The sequence below is a fragment of the Parus major genome, chromosome 1 (genome assembly GCF_001522545.3).
Source record: "Parus major isolate Abel chromosome 1, Parus_major1.1, whole genome shotgun sequence".
NCBI lineage: Eukaryota > Metazoa > Chordata > Aves > Passeriformes > Paridae > Parus > Parus major.
In genome coordinates this window covers 94,319,711-94,337,149 of record NC_031768.1, presented here as the reverse complement: position 1 = coordinate 94,337,149, position 17,439 = coordinate 94,319,711, and the positions used below count along the sequence as shown (strand labels likewise).

At 39.6% G+C, this 17,439-nt stretch overlaps 3 protein-coding genes across 12 annotated transcripts in view; 1 reads left to right on the top strand and 2 right to left on the bottom strand.

Moving 5' to 3' along the window:
- The window catches only part of TBC1D23 (TBC1 domain family member 23), a 37,072-nt gene extending 30,737 nt beyond the window's left edge, over positions 1-6,335 (bottom strand). For 2 of the 8 annotated variants that reach the window (XR_004499340.1, XR_004499339.1), the window contains exon 1: positions 227-273. Coding sequence is in view for 6 of the 8 variants with exons in the window: in XM_015623929.3 (XP_015479415.1) it covers positions 227-273 (47 nt within the window). In the remaining 2 variants the exon portion in view is untranslated. Of the gene's footprint in view, positions 1-226; positions 4,544-6,258 lie in introns of those variants that run through there. The other 6 variants (XM_015623911.3, XM_015623946.3, XM_015623929.3 and 3 more) reach the window with 5 other exon arrangements.
- Positions 6,336-7,396: 1,061 nt separating this feature from the next.
- The window catches only part of CMSS1 (cms1 ribosomal small subunit homolog), a 220,828-nt gene continuing 210,785 nt past the window's right edge, over positions 7,397-17,439 (top strand). Inside the window, exon 1 of the mRNA XM_015621617.2 lies at positions 7,397-7,486. Within this exon, the coding sequence (XP_015477103.1) occupies positions 7,426-7,486 (61 nt within the window). The 5' untranslated portion in view covers positions 7,397-7,425. The remainder of the gene's footprint in view (positions 7,487-17,439) is intronic.
- FILIP1L (filamin A interacting protein 1 like) overlaps positions 9,197-17,439 on the bottom strand; it is an 83,448-nt gene continuing 75,205 nt past the window's right edge. For 2 of the 3 annotated variants that reach the window (XM_015621571.3, XM_015621580.1), the window contains 2 exons: positions 12,842-13,026; positions 9,197-11,546 (listed from right to left, as the gene is read on the bottom strand). In XM_015621571.3, the coding sequence (XP_015477057.1) occupies positions 11,456-11,546; positions 12,842-13,026 (276 nt within the window). In that variant the 3' untranslated portion in view covers positions 9,197-11,455. The remainder of the gene's footprint in view (positions 11,547-12,841; positions 13,027-17,439) is intronic. The other variant, XM_019006094.1, reaches the window with a different exon arrangement.

The window sequence follows — 17,439 nt, the reverse complement described above, 5'->3', positions numbered from 1 at the left end:
AAGACCTTTCAGTCAAACTCAAATTTATTTAACTATATAGTTCTAGTATTTTAAGTGTGGACATATGCACAAGTCTGAATTAAAACATACAAAAATGTTAATAACGGAGAGAGTAGCAAAATACACAAATTGACAAGACAAACATTAATGACGATTGCTGTAGTAAGACAGCAAAAGTTCACAAGCATTATAGATAAGAAGGAACTCAGCATTCAGAAATTATTACTTTACAATCTCTCTGATAGCTTCTGCAGACTGGTTCAATGTTTCCATGCTGTCAGTAATGGGAGAACCACATCTGATGATTTCAGGATTTCAATATCATGTAGCAGAGCAGTGGCAAAACAGGTTCACTGGAAAAACAGCAATGGCAGTGACACATAGGTCCCGTAGAGCAAAACTTGTCCCTTGCTGTATCCTCTTTAACTCTTCTCTACTTGCTCTGACACCTGCCTTAAGAAAGGCTTTGCTTCAGATACCTGGTGAGTTAAACACATCCAAGGCATTTACAGCCAGAAAAAAACAAAGAACAGGATTGCTTCTCCGAGACAGATATTCAGGCAGGAAGATGCACTCCTGGCGAATAACACATCTATTTATACACATGAAGTAGCAGATGTTAAAGTGTTACCAGTATAACTCTCAATTACTCCATAACTACTATGTAATCAATTCAAAAAGGCACAGAAAAAGAATGTCAGCTGTTGAACTCCTGTCTACTTTCATTTCCATATATCCTTGATATCAAGTTCACAAGTTTGGTCTCCTGAAAACTTCAAACACACATATTTCTGATTTTCTAAATGCCATCCTTTTGGACAAGTAGATTAAAATCTCAGACCTGGAAGAAGGCATGCAGATATTTGGCTAGCTTTACTCAAGACTCCTTGAAGTATGTACAGGTCTGAAGAGTAAACATTGTATCACCCAGTTTCTTTGTCACTAGTTTTTGGTTTGCATTGTAAATCATATTTCAAATACACACTGGGGCACAACTCTATTTTCTTCAAATAATTTTTCAAATTTTGATGGAAAAGAGCATAGATCACAAAGAGACTGACCTGCCTTATTTTCTCTCATTTTTAGTATTATAAAAAAAGAAAAAAGTCCCCAAATCAATTTTTATAAGGCTACAGGTTGCCAGTCCCTTTCCCGAGACACAAATGGAGGGGAAGCAGAATATGGAAGCACACTTGCACTTCCATCATCTATCCTATTATCCACTTGTATAAGTAATGGTCAATGCCTAAGAAGTTAAATGAGTGGATCAGTTAGCCCTAAATAAAAATCAAGTATTCCCAGGACATTTACACAAAGATACCTCCTAGCCCTCAGCAGAACTATATGAACTCTAGGATGATCTAGCTTCAACAGAAGCCAACATCAAACATCAGCTGGAGAGAATGATGTACTCTTACACATAGTGTATTTTCTGTGAACACTGTGTATGAAAAACAGACTGGAGAGCAACAGCCAGGCCTTGAATTCCAGCACACAAAATACAACTAGTTGCTACAACTATATCCAAGTATTAAACAGGTATGTAGAAATGAATGCAACAGCTGTGTGCACATTCCACTCCAAGTAGAAAGGTCTTAAATTGCAATACTTAAATTTCGTTTCTATGTCACTCACAGAACCTCTTTTGAGAATAAAAAAGTAATTTTTACTTGAAGCAACACTTAAAACTACATCTACACAAATTACAGAATCACCTGGCAAAGAATGTTTCAGAAACCCACAAGGACTAAATTCTCCCAGTTGCTAGTATCCAGTATTCAAGAAGCTGTGCGTGAGTTAACACCAACTTCAATGTGTTATCTGCAAATGTGTGCTTCTGCTGCTTGACAATATTTGCAAAAACTACTTCCAAGTGCTGACACCCCCACTTTCTACACTGTAATGATGAGAAGCAAATGCCAGTTTTACTACTTCACCTCACAAAGCAAGACACTGACATGCCCGTCTGCCACATGAAGAGATGTGATGCGTTACCAGCAAGGAGTTAAATGAAATGACAGCAAGGGGAAAAACGCTTTGTTCTGCCGTGATTCAATTTGGAGCTCATTTCCTCCATCAACTGCAAGACTGCTCACAGACTGTAAGTAAGGAATTTTCAAAGATTAAGAAAGTTATTTTCTAATAAACTTTCTATTCAAGCTAAGTTGCAAAGTACAAAACATGAAAAGTGATTTCAACACTTGAACATATCCACTCGCTGTGTTTGACCTTATTTCTGTCAGTTGTTCTACAAATATTCCAGTAAACTACAATCTGTATCATTGTCTTTCATGAGTGAAGAGCAGCTAGGAAGTCTCCTGTTCACACAGACAATTATTACACTTATTTGGAACCGAAAGCAGCACTTGTGCCTATGGGCAAACTCCTCCAGACCTGAACATCTGTACTTTCTGCTCTGCCATGGCTTCACTGCCTGTTTCTAGGTGCTACCCAAAATTTTTAGTTAGATGTGCTGAATTCCAGCATACACCCAAGCCATGGCCTGAAAGGTAAATGCCCACGTGATATACTGTTCAGAATGTCCTAAAGTTCCTATTGAATAACAAATGACAAAATGTTCCTACTAGTGTATCTGCAGTAAATTTCCATACTTACAGAAGGATCTCTTTCATGCCAGTCTGGTGACATATTATAATCAATAAGTAGCTGTCTTCACAGGTATTAAATAGGACCTTTTTTAACTTAAGATGTGTAAGCTGGCAGCAAGAAAATTGATCAACTGTTGGGAATTCAGCTTAAGCCATTTTATCTAAGTGTTATTTATATATGTTATTATTATATACATTATTTATGTAGGACTGAGATACTTGGTAATAATCACTCACAAATGCTAGTGAAGGGATTAAAAGTGTGGGAATGTGAACAGCAGACAAAAGATAATAGTAAGTGATCAATAAACTACATAAGGTGTTAAGAATACTACAATCAATATCATACTTTTATAGAAGCCATTACTACAGTTCCTACTTTTAATTCAGGATTTTCCTGACTGCCAGGAAAAATCCTCAACAAGAGCTATACTGAACTGAAATTAATGAGTGTTTGTTCTCTATTGAAAACAAAGAAACAAAAATCAATCCCTCACATTTGCTCCAAAATATCCATTGTATCCAGCACATTACTGAACCATCTTTTATTCTCCAATAGAATTCTGGAGAAAAACAATTCCCTGACATTTTTTCTTCCATTTCATGCTTAACTGGAAAGGACTTTTCTGTTAATGGACTTTCAAAATAAATACTATGGATCCAAGTATTACTTAGCCAAATTGTGAGAATGGGAAAGATATATGTAAACCAGATTTGTCACCCTGTTGTCTTAGGCAGTTGCAGTGGATTTTGGGACCCATAATATGAGTTATTCCAACGCAAAGTTAAATGCACAGGAACAATCCCATCCCTGGTTACAGTTATATTTAGTTACTTCAGGTCCCTATTTCCCAAGTTCAGATCTTAAAAAATTAGTACTTGATCAAGTTTGCTGAAACTTGAGTACTAAACAAACATCTGCAAAAAGGTTTTAGAAACTAGTTCATAATCATTAATCTGTTTAAAAGTCTGAACAAGAATAATAAGGTCCAAATCATCTATTTCCTTGGAAAATGAGGCAAGAAAAATCTGTAACTTCCAATTACAAACATTTTAACTAATAACAGACCATCTTATTTGTGTCTACTGACTAGATGTACTGCATTGACTGAAATTATGATTAAAATAAACAAATAAGAAAACAAAAAAAAAAGATTTTACAGCAGCTTGAAAGCAGCCTTCCTCCTTTGTGTTTCACAGCATTCTTAGCTTTGGACAGATATGTCTTCCAGAACAAAATAGTGCTGGCAATTCCTCAAATTAGCTTTTGAGTATATGCCAAATAGCTCAAAAGAAACATTTAGCAAACAAGGTCTATCTGATTTTGCTAATTTTTAAATCAGAAGTGTTAAAACTTCCTGTAAGTAAGTGTTAACAACTTCTTGTATTTACTGAAGAAAAAAAAAATTACAGTCTCATCTTTCTCTATATGCAAGTTTGGGGTGGCGGTGATGCTGGGTTTTCTTTTAAATTTTATTTTATTGAGCAGTGGCAAAGTTCCCTGGTTCTTGTTCAGCAAAACACCAAGCAGTTAGTACAGATGTTAAGGGGTTTAATTCATAATTAGCTTGTGATACTTTCCCCTTATACTAGCACTGCATGACAAGTTAACACAGGGAAAACAAACGGAACTTTATGTTAGTGAGCACAACTGGATTCTACACACTCAAGGTGCCGCAACAGCATCTGATCACGAAATTCCAACTGCCGTTTAATCCTCCTAAGGAAGTGAAGGGAGGACACAGAATCAGCACTGCCAGTTTTGCTCCCAGTAGAGCTCATGCATACATATATATCATTATATGTTTGGGTATTTTTAAAATTTGAAATCCTATATACTTCAAAATATGATAGTGTAGTAATTTACACCAAAAAGCTTTCAAAAGCAACTGTTCACAGCACTGAAATATGAATACAAGACAATGCTTTAAGTCCACAAATGAAAAAGCAAATACGGCACTGAAACTGGTATTTTTCTTTTAAACAAAAAACAAAACAGGACAACAAACCCAAAAAGCCATGTGAAGTTTCTAAGCAAGCAATAAGGAGTGCAATTTTGCCATTCACAGCATACAGCTCTAGTAACAGGATGCACTGTCACATATTAATGAAGCATTTAAGCATAGAAATCTTTAATTGTTCCCATGAAGACTTATTTCTGTTTTAGCAAACGCCTTCAAGTTTGCAGTTTCTAGTACCATTAGCATATTAAATTTAGTTTTGAAGCTGACAACCAGAACATCAACAATGCAGGCTGTGCCTTGAAATGTGTCTGGAAACACACTCATCCTCATCCTTAACAGAAATTCTAGAGAAGTTTGTTGTGATCTGGGAGACAGTAATATTATTCCAATATTAGTAATGGAAGTCATCTGAAGGGTTTTTTCCCAGAGGTATTTGAGGTGTGGTTCTCATTCAATGTCCATGGTTATATTTCAAAGTGTCAGGAGTGTACTGTCAGAAATCCCATTCCTCGCTTTGTAATTATATGGCCCAACAGTCAGGTCTGTATTTAAAAATAATGTTTATACAACATTGTACTTATACAAAGAGCTTCATAAATTCTGAGGCTGTAACTAAAATAGAAAAAAAACAAACCAAGAATAAAAAAATGACACCAACTACCTCTCATTTTCTAGTTAATGATACTAAGTTGTTTTAACCAAGAGCTGTATTTATAGAACCAATGTAGAAAAAGAAGAGGTTCTACCTACACCTGTGTGTGTGTTCTGGCTTTTTTACAGTGAGATAACTAAGCACAAAGAAGGCTAGGCTCAGTCTGCAGGAAACTTTGAATCTGCTACGTCAAATAGAGCCTAAAACCAAAACCAGATTGGAAGTGATCATAAAATGCAGGTCTGTAAAGGAATTGCTTGAAAAACATATACGTGGAAAGGACAAAGAGCAATGGTGTGGCACAGAGCCACAGAAAGAAATCACATGCAATGCAGAAGCGCAAAGACAAAAACAAAGTGAAGATGCAAGTGGAGATATTTGGTACAGTAAGAATAGCTTCAGTGTTTAAACACACTGTTTATTCTAGCTCCGGCAATCTTGAGTGAATACACATGCAACAAATGCTGAAATCACATCACTTTTACCATCAAAACGATCCTATAAACGCTCCAGCAAAAGTCTCTATTCTTGTCCTAGAGGTTCAATGTAAAATCCATTATAAGTAATAGCTGTGCTAAAGGAGGATGGTGAGCAAACCATTCAGAAAACGAGGCAGGACCCAACTGCTGTCACCTGTTCCTGCGAGCAGGCACGCAGCGAAAGGGGAGGCTGAACTGAACAAAGCAACTCCACTCCAGGCAGACTCCTGGAGCAGCTCCTACCGCATATTAAAGCTGTCATTTTAAACTGGAGCGGCCGCCTGGCTCCAGGCTGGGCACGGCCCTCGTTTTGCGTCTCGCCCATGTTTGGACGGGCCCCTTCCTCTCTGAGGACCCGGAGCCGCCGAGCCCGGCGGTGTTTGCGGGGGGCTCTGCCGGGCTCCCAGCGCGACCCCGCACACACCCCGAGCGCGGCGGGTCCCGGGGGGAGAGCGGCGGTGGGCGCCGCGTTCCGGCCTCTCTCCCCTCGTCCCCGCTGCGGAGGGGACAGAGGAGAGCGGGAGGGCGGCGGTGCCCACGCCCCCATAACTCACCAGCTGCCCGGCGGCGGCGGCGCCTCTTCCCCTTCCGCCATAGCTGTTGACGTGCCCGCTCGCCCGGCCGTAAAGCGCGCTCGGGAGGTGTTTCCTCGCCGGGGCCGCTCCTCCCGAAGCCTGTCCCCTTCCCGGCTCCCGCCCCGCCTCCCCGCGCCGCCGGGCTGAGGGCGCGGGCCGCAAAGCGCGGAAGCCTGGCACAGGCGGAGGGCGGGGCGGCGGCGGCAGCCTCTGAAGGAGAGGCCGCGCAGCGCGGCTGGAGTTGGGTACTGGGTCCGCTCTGCCTGACGTTTGAATGTTTGAGGTTTTCATCAAGCTGAACTGCTTTGCCAGATGTAGGTTTGATTATTAAGCGACTTCTCCCACAGTGTTTAACGTGCCACAGGTCGGACGTACTCCGCGACTCGGGGAAATTCACAGATTTCAGTTTCCAAGGGTTAAAAATCACTTGGTGAAGTCCATTAGCAACCCCGGGCAGCGTAACACTATATGCTCTCTGTCATGCACGTTCTTTACCCACATGCATTCTCAAAAGGGGAAAAAAATAGTATACTTCAATGGAAACTGCGAAAAGCCATTGGAGCGGGTTATACACGGAATAACAGTGCCTCCTTACGAGAAGTTCCGCTCCTTACACGGCTCGGTCTCACTCGCGCGGCTCCGCTCGGGGCGTGCTCCAGCCGGTAACGCCCGGGCTGGGGGCGGGACGGCTCCTGCGGGAAGAGATACGGGATGGGAACGCTTGTCCTGCGGGCTCCGGCCCCAAAGGGCCGCGAACACTCATTCCAAGGTGACGCGCCCCTTTTGCAGGCACCTGTCTGTTCCTCGGAAAAGATTACGTGAATTGCCTCAACCAAGAAGTAGATATTTTACAGTATGAAACCGGGTTGAGGCAATCGAGTGTTGTGAAGAACGGGATAATAGTTTTAATTCCTTCCCTCTTTCTCTCACTTCTATGTTTTCCACTAAAAAATAAAAGAAAGGGAAAAAATAAAAGAATCCCCAGCATGCATTTAAAGGCCTGTTTCTCTCTCAAAAGACCGTTCTGTAAGACGCGCTGTCAGCCGCGGTACCAGCCGTGCCCAAGGCAGCACCGCCCCCGTCCGGCAGCGCGGGCACGCCCGGCCCGGCCCGCGGGCAGTGCGCAGGCGCGGCGGCGGCGGCGGCATGGGGGACACGCTGGAGGAGCCGTGGTGGGACACCGAGACCGGGGCGGGCGGCACTCCAGGTACTCCTCTCCTGGAGCGCGCTCCTCACGCTGGGATTGAAGCATTTTGCCTGAGAGCCAGCCTCCCCCTTCGCCTCCTTTCCTGCTCTCCTTCCTTTTCGTTGGATTTTGGGTTTTTTTTTTTTTTTTCCACTTCCCCTCTCCGCCTTTCCTTTCTCTGCTTTTAATTTACTTCTCCGGGTTTTCCACTCTCGCTTTTCCCCCGTGCCTGCTTTTCCCTGCTTGCTACCCAGGGCGGCTTTGCTTGTAAGCAGAATCCCTGCAGCGAGGTGATGTCCAGTCTCTGATCTGAGCCCTGGATAGACGATGGAGCGGCAAACCAGAATACCAATACCTAGGGAACAACAGGAACCCGCTTAACAAAAACACATTTACGCCAAGTTTGAAAAGCGAGGCAAGGGGAATGGGAAAATTTCTTGCTTTGAATTCAGGGCTCAGCTCTCCCTTGCATTCATTTACCTTCCAAACGTGTCTTTTTTTCCCAGGAGTTTATTTGACGAAAGGGTTTTGCATACTGTGTGAGCCTTGTGGGTCCCTTCCACCTCAGAATAGTCTGTGATTGTGTTTGCCATTACCGGCGTGAATTTACTTACAGTTTTGTAAGGCCTAGGAAACAGTAAATTCATAGTAGAGCCTTTGGAGGGAAAAGTATCTGTGGTACTTGAAAAGCATCACCCATGTGCTCACTGGGGTGTGTCGCATCACCCTTGCCATGTGTTACTGTGAAAGGGCAGGAGTTAAAAAGTTCTCTCCAGCCGTTGCTTCTTGGAGTACGGTGCTGTGACTGATTTGTCTTATTTTTCCTGATGGTTATGATACCTGGCTGATACACTTGTATTTATTCAATGTGTCTCGAAACCACAAGCTGTAAAATGCTTTGGCTGTAATGCTTACATTTAGCGTGAAAATTTAGGTAGATGTAGGCAACTAAAATGACTTTAGACTTTGTAGTGGCCTATTTTATTGATTGTTTTTAAAATGTCTTCTTTAATACAATATTGGCAGGAGTAGGGAATTACTGGGAGTTATCGGCACCTCTGCAAAGACTCCAGTTATTTTGAGTGTCTTGATAATTGGTGCTTATTTCCTTTGAGAAGGCACTTGGAGAACAGTTAGAGAGGAAGCAATATAAAAGTTGTATGTATGTAATAAAGAGGGCTCACAAGACCTAATTAAGCTTCTGACCATTTAATTTTATTTTTAGTCTCATGTGGGTTCCTTAAGCAGTCTCAGTTCCCGTGGTAAATGTTCTTCATTAGAAATTTTTCTTAAGAGCCTACCTGCACATTGTGCCACCACAGCTTTCATTTGGGGTGGGTGGTTAGCTGACTGTTACAAGTTGTCAGCTTTTGTTTTGAAACTGGATACAGAGCCAGGACTTTGATTATAAACTTTTGACATGATGGATGAACCATCTGACTTTGAGGTGATACTGTGAATGATAACTTTTCCAGTTATGAAAAACTTGGGGGATTTTTGCAACGGTATTTTTGAGCTATTAAAAGAATTCAAGTGGAAGATAACCTCTGGAGGTGTCTAACCCAATACTGTGTACTTTACTCCAAGAGCATTCTTTGAGTGTGTTGAAAGTAGTGATTACAGGTGAGTATTGTGCAAACCAGGTACTCTGCTGTCTGCAGCCCACCTTTTTAAACTTGTTGGCAGGTTCTTTTTATGGAGCCTGCTTTTGGATGAAGTTGACACAAGCTATCAGTAAACATAAAACATCTCTTACTTTTATTTTGTGTAGCTATTTTTCACATAAAACAGTAAAATCAAAGGTTAATTTGTACAGCATCTTATCGATACTGTAAAATGCTTTAAAATCAGTTGGCGTAAAAGAGGAATTCGGGGTTCACAATGTATGATGTAGGTAGCAATACAAGAAAATAACTGCACATTAGTGAGCACCTCTGAAAGACTTGGTCAATTTTATTTCTGTGAAACATCAAGTTTTGTTAAAAAAATACTATCCAACCTCATTTGCTGACCTGTTTAAAAATATCTCTGCCATAACTGCAGGTGCAAAGCAGAATTCAAAACGTACTTTTGAAATACTGGTATTTTGCCACATCCTTTAACCCTAGAATAAGCTCTGACCTACAGAATATTCATCAGAACTCAACTCTCAAAAGTGTTTTAGATTTTAGCCACTTGTAGTTAGAAAAGGCTACTTTTAAAATGAGTTTGAAAATTGTTCATATGCTCCACCTAAAGAGTATGAAAACACAATATATATATAAATATATATTCTAGTGTATGGATATGTAATTCTAAGTTTGCTTTTGGCCATATCATTGGAAGTCATTATTTTAGAGTCCATATTAAAGATTAAAGGTAATTACTCTCACCTCAAGTCATGAATGTTTACCCTGCTGCAAGTGATTTATAAGTGTAAAAATAGCCCATAAAACTCAAGGAAGAAATTGCTGAAGAGATTACCCATTTTTTTTACCTTTTCACATGACAAAAATTAAAGAATCTTGCCTAATAACATCTTCAGCAAGCCTTTGAGATGAGATTTGCGGAGGGAGTGGTTAGGGATTATTCTCTGTTTAGCAGCATAGTTTAGTGTTACACGTCCCATGTCATGCAACTGCAGGACTTCCTTACCTTCCTTTTTTCCAGTTTGTGTCACAACTTTGTCCAGTCTCTCATGAGATTTTTATATTGCATTCAGAATTACAAGGGAAGGAATAAGGAATTTGGAGGAGTTTATTTTGTACTGGTGAAGGACACCAACTTTCTCCTCTTCCCTCCATGAACAGAAAAGAGCAATTCTCACAGAGCTATAAATGTCCAGATCTTGCCTGTAGCCAGCGTGCCTCCTCTCCCAGTCAGTTTGAGGGAGAGGGATGGGCTTCTGTTTTTCAGAAATTCTTCCAGTTTCCTCCTTTTTAGTAACCACTCCTTGTCTTTCATTCTCCATGCTTCCTGTATCGCCCTTAATCCCATAGGAGTGTAGTATCTCCATTTGTCAGTTTTAGATCCTTAAGCAGGATCTACCTATGATGGGCATGGCTCTCATAGGTAGAAATTTATTGTGTCATGCAAGACAGGAGCTCTTGTATGTCAGCAGCACAAATAGGTGAGAAGTATAATATGGGACCACGGAGGATGATCTGGCAGTGCTTGTGGGGTCCTGTGTGGGCTCTAAAGCAAAGGATTTTCAGGAATTGATTTCTTTTGCCAGGGTTTCACCTTTCTTTCTGAGTACTGAAGGGTGCTAGGTAACATCAATTTGTAATGTGTGATTTGCAGCTATTGAGAAGCAGACTCTTCATTGTAGTGCATTCAGTGGGAGCACTGTTGCTTGATCAGAGCTGAGGTCTATTGCTGGACTCTGTATGAAAAGGTTTGTATTTTTGTATTTTTTTTTGACTCATCAATGACTTGCTGTTCCTTGTAATAGAACTTGGTCAGTACTTGAAGATCTTTCTGATAAGCATGCCAAGCTGAGAGCTGCTTTTTGAAATCTGTGTTTCTTCACATCAAGTACATTCATTCTGCAATTGCAATGTGTGCTTCTGTGAGCTGTTTTGGGGTCTGAGCATACATGATATGGACCCTCAGAGCACGATAGCTGAAGATTTAGTGAATAAAACGGGAAGCCTTTCCTTTTTACTGTGGCAGTCATTCTGTAATGTCTGTGTGTTAACGCAGGTGTGTCTTGTAGGACACAGCTGAAATAATTTTTTGGTAGACTGATCTTTTAAAGCTTCTTTTTAAGTACTTCTAGAGAACTTCTTGTGAAGCTGTTGAGGAAGGCATAGGTTTCTTGCAAAAACAACCACACAGCAGTGCTAATGTGTTGTACTGTCTCAGTGGTTAAGTTAGACTTTTAGCTGCAAAATGAAAGGGGAAAAATTGGGTAACTGAATGCATCAGAATCTCTCCTTGCTTCAGCAAAAGGATTGCAGTTCTGGCTATGGCACTGTGATCACCACCAGCTTTTGCTTTATTTAGCAACTAGGATTTGGCAGTTCTTAAAGAAACACCTATGTGTAAGGAGTTTTCCCACGTATTATCAGTTGAGCCATTTAGACTGTTGGAATGCACTCTGTTAGGGGAAGAAGAATGAGGGAGACATTAATACCAGAGAAATAAATTAATTTTTATATTTTAAAGCAGTAACTAGTATTAGCTGATATTACAGGATTCTTGTGTGGGAGTTCCTTGCTGTAGTAGTAGTATTTTGTTAGTCTTTCTTAACGTGCTACAGAGCAGTGAGAAATTTTCTTGCAGAACAATTGCTATTTTTCAGAAAATTGGAAACAAGCATGGATTCTCTTCTCATGTTTTTGTGTTTTTTGTTTGAGGTTGTTGTGTGTGTGTGTGTGTGTTGCCTGAAGGGAAACCTTGAATTTGAAGTCTTTTAAAGAAGTTATGCTTTAAGAAAAGCAAAAATGCAAATTCTCTCATGGATGAACTAGAATTTCTTGTGCAAAGAGTTCAGTTAAAAATACCCCCTTCACCAGGAGCAATGAATCCAGTTACATATTTTAAGTGAATGTGAACAGTTGAAAGGAAGGGCAAAATTGTGGAGGAATGCAAGAATAATGTTACACTTCTGTGTAAGCCATAACTTATTTTGATCAGTTCTAAAATACTGTTTAAGTGAACTGAAATCTAAATACTGTAGTCCAAATGATGAAAGTTTATACAGCTGATGCAAACAATGTCCATCTTGAGTCTCACATCTGTTTTCCTAATATAACATCTGCATGAATTGCAGTGGAGGTAATCACACTAGTTAACTCCTTGAGGAAAGGGTTGCTTATCTTCACATCATGCTTTTAAAGTGATGCTTGGCTCAGCAAGGAGCTCTGCATTTCTCTAAATTCAATACACAAGATACAATATACAAGATTCAATATACAAGAGCAGATTTCTCCGTGCCTTTCTTCATCCCACCCTTAATGTGGAACTTAGGATATCCATACTGAGACACTTCTTGGCTAAACCAACTTTGAAAACATGACACCTTCTGCAACCCCTCTTTATGTGATTGACCATATTTTTATAAATCTACTGAGATAGTCTTACTATTGTTATTTGTAGAACATGTCAGAACTGAATTTATAGTAGAAACTTATTTGTGTCTTGTGCTCCTGCACTGTGAGTGGCAAAATCTGAAATTGCAGCAGAAAAAAATGGAGCAGAGCATGGTCCCTGCAGACATGCAGTTAACTTTGGCTCCTAAGAATTTGGCTGTCCTGATGTCCTGTGATTGGTGGCCATTGATGTGCTGACCATGTGGATGGTTTCTGTTTTTTCCCCAGTGGAAACAATTGCTGCTGAGGTTCAGGTGGCTTAAATCCATTTTAATGTCATAGATCACAGAAAATTATTTACCTTCTCCCTCCACCTTGAAGGCAGGCTTTAGACACAGTCCTTACAATGCGTATCTTTCCAGAAGGGCTGTCTTGGAGTGGTTTGTTGAGATGTCCAGCAGGAATTTTGACAGGTGCTTTGGTTGTGCTTGCAGGCTTTGGTTTGGGGATCCGAGTTGGAATTGAACGACGGAACGTATTGGTAATCTGGAAATAAACCAAGAAAATAAATCATGTATTAGGGAGGAGAAACAAGTGGTGTTTTTAGCTTGCTAGTGCTTTTTCCACTTTGTAAACCTGAATGCAATGCTCTCAGACCTGTTTGTTCAAGCTTCCCTTATCTTGTTGGTAATGAGACAGAAGCTTTGTATTTAATTTACCTGCTTGATTGGTGAATATCAAAGAATCTCAATGGATCGAAACTCAGAGTATAAATAAGAGGTGTTTCCTATCTGTCAGCTGACTATCAGCCCTAGGAGCTGAGTGAGTGATGCAATGCAAAGTCTTGAACTGTGTGGGTTCTCTGGGTGAATAATTAGAGAAACTTCACATGCAGAAGAAAATCTTGATTCAGTCCTGAGTAGAAGGCAATACCCAGGTCATACTTTACTGTAAGAGATCATTCTTTGACAGTCACCACTGTACACAAAAAAAATGTAATTGTGAGACAGCTCTCCCTCTAGAATGATGACAGTCATATTTAATTACAAAAAATGTAAATATTAAAAAAGTTATTACGTGCACCGAAAAGGTGAATGACTGTAAAGGCAAGAAGACTGTTTGAAAAGTACCATTATCTGAAACCAGGATTAAACATGCTACTCATGAGAAAACCTTTCTGCATCACAAGCATTTTTATATACCTTTTTCAGTCAAGCTAAGGGTAAAAGAACTTCACTTAATGTATTTTTGAAAAAAAAACATAAAATAGAAATGGTGTTCAAATGAGGACAATAGAAAACAGTGTTGGCATTCTGGTGACTTAATTATGAATAAGAATGAGATAGATCAAAGCAGATTTTGAGAAAACTTCCTAGTTGCTATAATGTTCTGTCTGGGCTGATTAAAAAAATAAAAATAGTCTCAAATCAACAGCTTGCCATTTACCTGTATATAATTATGTATGACAGGGGTTTTCGATAGAATAAAGCTGAACCAACATCAGATCATTGCATGTATTGACCATGGAGGAATTTGGGGAAAGTTTGCATGTCATAGATATGCTTAATGGATCATGAATAAGGAAGAAAATCAGCCTGGGCTTAATTGAGGTTTAATAACAAAGAGACAAAATAATAACAATCTCCCTGAACAGTGTAGCACGTTTCTAAGAGTTCTGAAGGAGATGTTTTTTAGAATTGCAGATTCCTTGCTAGTGATGTGCAATCCCCCCCTGAAATTGTTGGTGATGCTAGAGGGGTGCAATGCCACTTTAGAGTAAAGAAGACTTAAAAATGAACTGATCAAAGTGTAGAAATGCCAGTTAAGTAATACGTTTGCCCACATGGCTTCTAATTTTGTGGAAGCATCCACATTTCTTGTCAGGGAAAATATTCAGGTCTGTTAGTCAGATATTGTTATATAGGTACATGCTATTGGATTGTTTAATGATGAGACCCATGTGGGAGGGAAAGACCTATAAAAAAAATCCCTTGATAGTGGTCTCTAACAAAAGAATCTTGTGAGAGCAGATGTTGTGTGCAAACTGTGGGAAAACAATGAAAATTCTCAAGGTTAATAAGTGGCAAGTGGATAGGTAACAGAGCAGTGAGCTAGTTTTTAATAGTATATTGGAGATAGCATCTGAATCTCACACCTCTGATACTCAACATATTCATAAACTGCACAAGAAGACAGTACTGAAATTTGCTATTACTTGCATATGGAATAGCAGGGAGAATATTAGAAGCAAGAGCTGACAATAATTCATGTTAGTGAGTAAAAAATGTGTGTCAGTTCAGTGTTAACAATTGAAAAATAATATATGCAGGGAAAACTAGTTCATGTACAGTAGTGACATTTATTGTGATTCAGAACACAGATCAGATCTTGGAATCCATGTAAATCATCCTCATTGCTCAGCAACTGGCAGTTGTCAAAAAGGTAGCAGGTTAGAAATTACTAGGAAAATAATAGAAGAGAACAAACCCCATCATTTTTTAGTGTGTGAATCCAAACCATCCTATATTGTGGATGTTTTGCTGAGTTTTGTCCAAACAGCTCAAGAAAGGGTATGCCAAAATGCAAAAAAGGTGGCAAAGACTATCAATTACAAAATGTCTTCTGAGTGAAGATTAATAACAAACACTAAACCTTTTCAAGACTGAAAAATAGCTGGTGGTGAGAAAAATAAATAACAGAAATGTAGCACTATGGGGAATAGGGCATTTCTCTAGTGTTCGTGAGAGGGCACCCATTGGGGGTGGATTAAAGGTATGTGAAAAGTGTTTTCCCTTGTCAATGAGCTGTGAAACTCACTGGGACAGATGGTTTTTGAGGTGATGATATAAATTGGTTTGGAGAGAATTTTTACTGATTCGGGGCATCCATCAAGGACTGCTAAACACAAAGATGTGTGGAGATTGCAGCCGTAAGTTGCAGGCTGCCAGAGGCTGCATTTTCCACTTTCTGTGCCTGCTACTTAACATTCAGAGACATTTAACACTGGTCACTACCAAAGAGGAGATACCTAGTCTGAATGTCTAAAACCTCTTTCGGGTTTTTATTTTTAAAATCAGCATGTTTCAGTTTGTAGCACTTCAAATTTTTTTTTTTTTAATGCATCGAAAGGAAAGAGTTTGGCTTTGAAAGTGCGTAAGGAAAAATGAGATGCATTTTTCTTCCCCTGTGTTCCTTCAAGATTTTACCTCTAGATGGCAGCGAAGATTTCCTTTTGTATTGCATCCCAGTATTTCACTTAAACCCGACTGGAACTATTCGTTAAATGTTGAGTAAACGAAATTAACATGCATTTTTATTGTAGGCTGAAATTTTAGCATTAATATTGTTAGTAGGAAAGGAAGCAAAAAAAAAGAATTCACTCTTTGCCCCCAAACCAGAAAGCATTCTGCTTCTGTTACTGAAGATGCTGTGTTAAGAAAGGAATTGATGTTGGAGGGGATAATTGTGTTACTGTTACGTGGCTTTCTCTGAGTACTGAGTTGGAAGAGTTTGCCTCTGACCATGCAGTATGGCCTGGTAGATGAGGACAGTATTGTGAATAAAATGTTTGGGTGGACTATTACTGGCAGTGCTGCTGGCTGATGTAATTATGGAGATGATAGAAAATGTGTCTGTTTCCCTGCTATACAAAGAATTACATTACCCATCATTTGCTAAGTATATTGAGGTGAATAGATAAAAATATTTATGTAAAATCTTGCATACTAAAGTGAGATTATATCTCTAAGAGTTTTGTTTGGTTCAGGGTCTTTTTGAGAAGCGTCCCAGAGATTCCTTCAGTAACAAAGTGGTTGGAGTATTGTCTGGAGTTGATTGACCAGCCATGTGTGTACTTCAGGAAGGTATTCGTGGGCCCAGATTTTTACAGGTTTTTTGCATCTTTATTAAATCAATGACAAGTTAGGTGTTGAAATATCCCTGTGCTCCGGCCTATAGTTTGCATCAGTTTAGCTAGTGACCTTTAATGAGTTCAGTTTAGTCTAGTTTAGTCTAGCTCATTAAAACCACCATTGGCAATGTGGCCTTCTGAGCTATCAGATTTAATTTCAAGCAAGTTTTTTTTTTTGTAATTCAAAATGATGTGATTCTGATGCAGGCAAGGATTTAACAAACTGCCCATCTAGTTCTCTTCCTCCTTATACTGCACTTAAAAATTGGTTTATTTTTTATAATTTGTGATATAAATTCCAGAGAGGAAAGAATGAATAATTTAAATTTAAGGAAAATACTTACTGACCCTTTACTTTTTAAATTCAATCATATGTGTAGCTAGATCAAGGATTAAACTTTATTTATTTTCTAAAACTTGCATTTGACAAACTATGAACCTCAGATAAAAGCTGTAAACAGAACATTTTGGGTCAGCTGACTAGATCAGTGCTTAAGGTGCTGTAAGGTGTACGCATAGAGAATTTTCATGCGATGCAAAGCTCGCTTTAGGGAGTGGGCTAAGGCAAGTGCATATGGGAGTGTCAGGGAGAGGAAATAGTTCTGTTTCTGTGCTGTTGAAGTAGTTCTCCTGCTTTTGGTCCTAATCCTTTTCCTTCTGAAGTATGATGTGTGCTTTGCTTCCTGTTTGAACTTTATTTATTTAAATGGAGAGCATGTAGTATTTATGCTGTAGATTTTCTTCTTTTTTTTCTTTTTTTTCTATGTCATTGTAGCACTTGATCTAGGAGAAATAACTTTAAGACAAGGTTCTTTCTCTGTGCTCAAATTTTTGGTTTAGGAAATTTGAGTAACAAGACTATCGTTTGCAGCTTTAGTGAATGTGTCCAGTGGATGGTGCTGAAGATCCTTTACTCAGCAGTCCATGTCTGTATGTGCACAAGGCATGCCTCTTGCCAGATTTAAGTTTGCTCCTGGATGATTGAATGCAGTCAGAATGAAAGCCAGATCTGCAAGTGAGAACGAGTTAAGATTAAGTGATAAACTTGA